This window comes from Fukomys damarensis, unplaced genomic scaffold (genome assembly GCF_012274545.1).
Source record: "Fukomys damarensis isolate Sample0158 unplaced genomic scaffold, DMR_v1.0_HiC HiC_scaffold_19, whole genome shotgun sequence".
Classification (NCBI taxonomy): domain Eukaryota; kingdom Metazoa; phylum Chordata; class Mammalia; order Rodentia; family Bathyergidae; genus Fukomys; species Fukomys damarensis.
The window spans coordinates 59,386,281-59,393,990 of NW_022900931.1; the positions used below are offsets into that span (position 1 = coordinate 59,386,281).

Below are 7,710 nucleotides of genomic sequence, written 5' to 3' on the forward strand. Positions count from 1 at the left end.
TTTTTTTTTTTTTTTTTTTTTGGTACCAGGGATTGAACTCAGGACCTTGCACTTGCAAGGCAGAGAGCAGTACCACTGAGCTAAATCTCCGGCCCTTAAATTATCATTTTCAATGGACTCTTCTGAACCTCTGCTTTGGAACCTGGAGATACTCATTAGGAACACAGCTTACCATCCCTCTGCAGATCACCAAGCAAAAGTTCTGCCTGTGACTCTGTTGTGCCCTTAAGTCTGCAAATACAACGAGGCCTTTAGACCAAGAACCCCAGCTCCTCTCAACTCCAGCTGGGGACAACCCACACTAGAAGAGCTGTGGACTATAGGGTACAGTGGGAATCTGTCCATCTGCACCCCTTCCCCAACCACCTGGCTTGGCCACTCTCAAAGGATAGCCACATGGAGGCCCAGACTCACCTCTCATCTGGAGAGTCTACATGGAAGGTCCTCTCAATGACCGTGGTCCACTGCAGGCAGCGTATGACAAAGGTGTTAGGCCGCGGCCTCTCAGTCTTCATCAGCTGGCATTCTGAGGTGGGGGAGAGACGGTTGGGGAAGGGTCAGGGCCAGCCCCTATGCTAATTGCACTGGGAGCCCTTGAGAGACTGAGAGGCCCTGACCCTGACCTCAGATGGCTCAAAATCCAGCATGCATGGAAGGCAACCAGACCAGCAGACAATAATGACTCAGTCTTCAGGGCTGCGATGGCAAAAGCCAGAGGAGGCATCCAGCCCAGCCTGGGGCATCCCCAAGGAAGGGGCACCTCTGAACTGAGCCCTGAAGGCAAGGAAACTGAGTCAGTGAGGTGGGAGGGGCCCGACATACTCAGGAGATGGCCAACCCACTCCAAGCACAAGGGGAAGGGACAAGCTCAGCCAAATGCGCTGGGCCCAGCCAGCAGGGCTTTGGAGGCCATGGGAAGGAATCTGGACTTTGTCCTTGGGGTAGCAGGGAGCCAAGGAAGGGACATGAAGAGCCCAAGACAGAACCCTCTGGCTACTGTGGAGGGTGAGGGTGGAGGTGGGAGCCAGGGATGAGGCTGGGGCAGGACCCAGCTGCAGAGGACATGCTGAAGCAAAGTGGTGCACGGGCAGGGGGCGAGGATGGCAGGGGAGAGCAGGAGAGGGGACTCTCCGGTCTGAGGTCTAGGGCACGACAGGCCCATTCCTGAGATGAAGACCGGGAGGGAAACAGTTGGGGGAAAGGAAACTGGAAGGTTAGTCTGGGACAGCGTGAACATGAAGGACCTAGAGGACACTCAGGAGAAAATGTTCAAGAAGCTGATGGAGACAGATAAAGTTCCAGACAGACGGTGGGGGATATCACAGATGTGTCACGTCTATCCATACATGGACAGAAGACCCAGGAGAAAACTTTCTGCAGAACAACATGGGGACTGGGGCCAGGATTCCAGAGTCTCGGGATAGAGGCCTGGAAGGGTAAAGCTGGGAAGGAAGCTGTAGCAGGGACCTGGGGAGAAGGTGGTGCTGGCACTGAAGAAGGGCTGCCTCTGAAGCACTCTTAGCAGGTTCGATAACCAAGACATGGTATCAACCAGGTCAGCTGCGGAGGAGGAGGTAGGGGACAGGAGGCCAAGGGCAGGATTGTGTTCTTCAAGGACCAGGCAAGGACTTTAGGCTTGGGAAGCTGGTCCAGTTAAAAACAAATACCACTTACAATACCACAAGGGGAACCAAGGGCATGAGGTTGGCCCTGTGATCAGCAGAGCTGGAAGCCATGATCCTTTGAGGTTAGAGGGACAGAGGGAGGAGGCTGTCGCCAGAGCAGGATGGAACCACAGGGCCAGGTGAAGCTGGAACCAGGGCTAAGGCTGGACGTGCAAATGCCCTTGGCTTCTCACCTTTTATGCTCCATCTCCCACTGGGTCAGCCCCACAGTGGCCAGCTGAGAAGAAAGGACAGCAAGGGGAGGGTGGGAAGTAGACAGGAGAACAGACAGGCCCAGAAAAGGGCTCTAGGTCAAGAATGACTGAATATTCCAGGTTCCCCCAAGACCTGTCAGTTGTTTGTTCTTTGAGCTCTAGAACCCTGGCCTGCTCACCCTGACACACACCTGCTACAGAGAAGTTGTTCAAGGGGGGTAAAGTCTGGTCAGGAGCCTCGGGTCTCTCCTTATACCCAATGAAGGAGCCGTCACTCTTCAGCAGGAAGTACCGGGGCCTCCAGGTCTTGATATATTCCCCTGAAATGAGGCAGGAGGCAGAGAGAGGTCAGGGCAAGGTTGCTCCAGGCAGACAGGCAGGCAGCCAGCCCAGTACAATGACTCCTGAGGGGCACCACCGTGAGAGAAGAGCGGATGAGAGTTCTCTCCTGGGGATCTCTCAAGGTGGCCCTGCTGACAGGCTTGGGCACTGGCTTGGATCAAGTGACCTGCAGGTCATGGCTGGTAGGAAGATGCCTGCAACAGTGCCCCAAGGCACCAGCTGCCTCAGTGTGGCCAGAAGCAAGCTATCCTTGCCAGCACGGGACAGTCCTCGAAGAGGCACACGCCCTGTGGCCAAATCCCAAGGGCTGATTGTCATCAACACAGTGACACAGGTGGATCAAATGTCAGACTGCTGCTGCGCCAGGTGGGCTATCGCTGTTTCCACGCTCTCCAAGCACCCTTCCATTTGTTCTGACCAAAAATATCCAAGCTCCCTGCAGTGGACACAGACACATTCTACAAGGACCCACTCCAGAGGGCTGCTGTATTAAAATGTGATGACGAAACGCAGGTCCACACAAAAAAACTGCCTCATGAATGTCACAGCAGCATTACTCATAACGGTTAGTGGAAACAAGCTAATGACAAAACATGGTGGAACCATACCATGGAATACTATCTGGGCATAAGAAGGAAAAGTACTGATAAATGTCATGATGAGGACGAACCGTATCTTATGCTAAGTACAAGAGGTCACTCTCAAAGAACCACCAAGCAGACACCCACTGACTTACAATGACTCGACTTTCTAAATAGTGTGACAGAGATGTGCAGTCAATAGAAGTGAACTTCAAATTCTGAATTGTGACCTGTTGTTCCCAGGCTGGTGGTACGCAGTAGGTTCCTCTCACAACACCGGGCAGCATCGGCCAGGCTCTCATGTGGGCACTGCTACTGTGCTGCTGAGCTGATGTTCATATACATATACTAAAGGCATTTTCAATTTAATAATATTTTTAACTTATGATGGGTTTGCCAGGATGTATCCCCATTGTAAGTCATGCCAGTTTTTTTTCTTTTCTTTTCTTTTATTGAGACAGGGTCTCGCCATGCAGTTCAGACCAGTCTTCAACTCACTATTCAGGCGAGGTTGAACTCACAGTGATCCTCCTGCCTCAGCCTCCCAGGTGTTGGGACTACAGAGGCAACTGCTAGCCATGCAGTTAATCTTAATTGTCAACTTCACAGAATGAAGAGATTCCTAGAGAGGCGATCAGGCTATGGTGGCACTCAGCAGCAGACCAAGCCACTGATGTTCACAGCTGAATGTGTCGTAAGGAGGCGGAGCCCAGCTGGAGGTGGGTTCATGGGGGCTGGGCCTTTGGAGGGGGCCTCTCAATGGCACCCTTCCCCCGTGCTCTGCTTCCTGGCCAGCACAAAAACATTTGGTTCCAAAAAGATGGAGGACCTGAGGGCCTTCCTCAACCCTTTTCATTACTGTGGCAAAAAGACCCACTTCCCCTGAGTTTATTATATCCTGATTGGATACTTTAGGCCCTAGGGTCCTGTTCTAGGTACCATCATATGTGTGCAAGTTTTTACATAAGCTTTGGTTTTATTTTTGTTCTGTCAGAAGAATTTCTGGGTTTGTTAAGAAGGCTTTACATACAAGGTCGAGTTAGCAATTAAGTAAAGGAAAATATAATGAGAGACAACATATATATATATTGTGTGTATGTGCGCATGTGTGTGTACATACATATACTTATATATAAAGAGCTGTCTTTTTTTTTTTCTTCAGTTTTTTGAGACAGGGTCCAGGCCGGCCTTGAACTCAAGGAGGTGATCCTCCTGCCTCAGCCTCAAGGGTGCTGGGATTACAGGCCTGTGCCACCACATCCAGCCAAGAACTGTCTTTTAAGTGGTCGCTTTGTTTCCTTTGTCAGGTAGGGAGAGATAGTTAGGCTGACTTGGTTAGAGGCCTGCCTGGCTTATCAGCTTTTGTTAACTTTTTACTTTTAAAGTTTTTACTGTTTTGGTCTGGCATAGCTAGAAAGCCTAATGAGGCTTCTCCCAGTTTATAGACTCCTTTTCCCTATACTGTAAGAAAATAAAAACATCTGAGCATATAGTTCAATGGCAAGGTGCTTGACTGGCATCAGGCATAAGGCCTTAGGTTCAAACTTCAACACTGAAAAAAAAAAATCAACAAAAGAAATTAAAAAATCTAAATAAATGCAAAGATCCTGTGCTCATGAATTAGAAAATAATAGTGTCAGAATGGCAGTACTGCCCCAAGAGATATATACATACAATGAAATTCCCAACAAAATCCCAAAAGACCATTTACAGAAATGGGAAAGGCAATCCTCAAAATCACATGGAATTACAAAGTGACCTAAATAGCCAAACGGTATTCAAAAATAACATTGTTGGGCTGGGGAGTGGTTCCACCACCTGCCTTGCAAGTGCAAGGACCCAAGTTCAATCCCCGGTACCAAAAACAAGACAAAACAAACAAACAAACAAAAAAACCCACATCACTAAAATACTCATATTTCCCAATTACAAAATTTACTATGAAGCTGCAGCAATCAAAAGAGTCTGGGGCTGGGGATTTATCTTAGTGGGTTCACCGCCTGCTTCACAAGTGCAAGGAATCAAGTTCAATCTCTGGTACCAAAAGAGTCTGGTATGCAAGGAATTGGTAGTGCATGCCCGCAACCGAGGCACCCTGGGAGGCTGAGGCAGGAGGATCACAAGTTCAAGCCCAGTTTGAGCAACTTAGTGAGATCCTGTCTCAAAATTCAAAACATTTCAATAAGGACTAGGGGTGCAGCTCATTGTGAAGGCCTGGAGTACACTGATACACTGTATTTTATAAAAAGCTTCTCAATTTCATCAACCCTCAAGAAAACACATATTGAAACCACAACAAAGTCCATTTTACATACACACCAGGATGGGTATTACAACGATTTTTTTTTTTTAAATAACAAGGGTTAATAAGGATTTGGAAAAAACTGAAACCCTGTGTGTTTTTGGTGGGAATGTAAAAAGGTGCAGTCACTGTGAAAAGTTTGGTGCTTCCTCAAAAAGTTAAATATAGAATACACTGTGAGTAATAAATATGGGATACATAACCCACATATTTATAGTTAGGCATGTTAGATTACAAATATGTATTATATATATTATATATATATATATGTACGTACACATATATTATATATATATATATATATTTATTTTTTGAAACAAGAGTCTCAATATGTAGCCCAAGCTGGAGTCAAATTCATGTCAATCCTCCTGCCTCAGCCTCCCAAACACTGTGATTACAGGCATGCGCCACCATACCCAGCTTCTAAATACATATTATAAATATAGAATCTATGACCCATTCTCTGTATGTGCGTGTGGTTTTTGAGACAGGGTCTCACTGTTTAGTCCAGGTGGTCTTGAACTCACTATGCAGCCCAGGCTGGCCTTGAACCCATGGCAATCCTCCTGACTCAGCTTCCCGAACACTGGGGTTGCAGGCATGCACCACCACACCAGTCAACAACACTAGCTATGTACATGGGAGAACTGAAAGCTGGTATTCAAATACTGTACATTTTGTTCAGAGCTGTATTACTCACAACAGCCAAAGGGCAAACCCCAAAGCACATCAAAGATGAATGGATAAATAAAATGTGATGCATCTATGCAATCAATTGTTTAGCCATAAAACAGAAGGAATTACTGATACATGCTGTAACACAGAGGAATCTCAAACTATTATGTTAAGTGAAATAAGCCAGACACAAATGGTTGCATATTAAGTGATTCCATTCATATGAAGTGTCCTGAATAGGAAAATCCATAAATATATACAGCAAACTGGTGACTGCAGATACAAGGAGGAAAAGTACATGGAGACTAACTCCTCAATGGGTACAAAGTTTTCTTCTGGGGAACATTTTGGTTTGTTTTTTTGTTTTGTTTTGTTTTTTTGAGACAGGGTCTCACTATGTAGTTGAGACTGACCTGGAACTCACTAGGTAGCCCAGGCTGTCTCGAACTCACAGCGATCCTCCTGCCTCAGCCTCCCATGCTGGGATTACAGGCGTGTGTGCCACCACGCCCCGCCCTGAAAACATTTTGGAACGGGATAGAAGTAGTGGCTATACATTGTGAATACATTAAAGGCCAATGAGTTGTACAATTTTCAATGGTTAGTTTCACATGTAAATCTCATCTTCATTTAAAAGACAAAAACAGAAAAACTCCTGTATGCAGTTACAAGTTAGGAGAGCAGTTACTGCTTGGGAGGGACACAGACTTAAGGTGGCCATCTGGCTGTTTCTCTCTCTTTTTTTTTGGTACCGGGGATCAAACTCAGGACCCTGCACTTGCGAGGCAGTGTGGCACCACTGAGCTAAATCCCTGGCCATTGGGTCTGCTTCTTTATAGGGAAACTGCTATGGGGGTGGGTTAACGATCCAGGGACTTGTCTGTGACGTTTTACACTTCAGGAACAAGAAAAGAAACCTAGAAAGAAGGAAAGATAGTCTTGCAGTCTTAGGCACTGAGTCCTTTCCTTGTCCAAGCTCTTCACAGCCACTACCTACAAGAGCTGGCACAGAAGCCGAGCCCACGCTCCTGGCCACTATGTATGTGCTCCACAAAGGCAGAAGAGGCTCCTGCAGAGCCCGGCAATGGGTGGGCACTCTGCTCCCACTGGCGGAGGTGTGCTAAGACCTACACGGGGCAAGGGACTTCACTCAGTCACACTCTGAGCATATGCCAAGCAAGAGGTGGTACGTGGGCTGAGGGGGGACTGAAGCCAACCTCAGCTCTGCCACCTCCTTGCTGAAACCGTGGGTAATCATTCTGGCTGCTGGTCTCTAAGATGACAGCCACTTCATGGGCCATCTAGGAAAATCCAACACTGGCCTCCCTGGGACAGAGCCCAGGGCCTGGCAAAGTGGGCATTTAGTAAACCAGTGCAGCCATCACTCTAACCAGCAGAAGTGGGGTGGGATGGCACAGGCAGCATGACAGCAGCAGGCCCCACCTTGCCTGGCCCACCTCTGCCAGCTGCAGCTCAGATCATGGGCACCAGGGAGGCCCAGGAGTATAGGCACACGTGTACTTTGTGCAAACCAAGCTGGGCTGACTCAGCAGTCAGGGACAAGCCTGTGGTCAGCTTATCTGGCCCTTGTAGCATAAATGAAGAGAGTGAAGCCCAAAGAGGGGCTGAGACTCACTTAATGCCAACAGCTAAGTCTAGACCAGAGCGGAACTCTCCATCCCTCAACAGTTCTGCAGCTACCTCCAGGCCCAGGACTCTGGTATACTCTAGCCCATTCACACCACAGGCAATTCGTCACTCAACAACCATTTATTACGCATCTGTGATACATGAGGGTAGCTGGGCACGGTGGCGCATGCCTGTGATCCCAGGAGGATAGCTGTGAACTGGAGGCCAGCCTGAGCTAGTGAGTTCAAGGACAGCCTGAACTACACAGGGAGACCCTCTCTCTCTCTCTCTCTCTCTCTCTC

The 7,710-nt window shown here is 48.1% G+C and overlaps 1 protein-coding gene across 3 annotated transcripts in view; it reads right to left on the reverse strand.

Annotated features, from left to right (window-relative positions):
* Positions 1–7,710, reverse strand: part of Akt2 (AKT serine/threonine kinase 2) — a 51,615-nt gene that overhangs the window by 21,671 nt on the left and 22,234 nt on the right. For all 3 annotated transcript variants that reach the window (XM_010614476.3, XM_010614475.3, XM_033765787.1), the window contains exons 3-4: positions 2,071–2,199; positions 415–526 (exon numbers count right to left, since the gene is read on the reverse strand). In XM_010614476.3, coding sequence (XP_010612778.1) covers positions 415–526; positions 2,071–2,199 — 241 coding nt within the window. The remainder of the gene's footprint in view (positions 1–414; positions 527–2,070; positions 2,200–7,710) is intronic.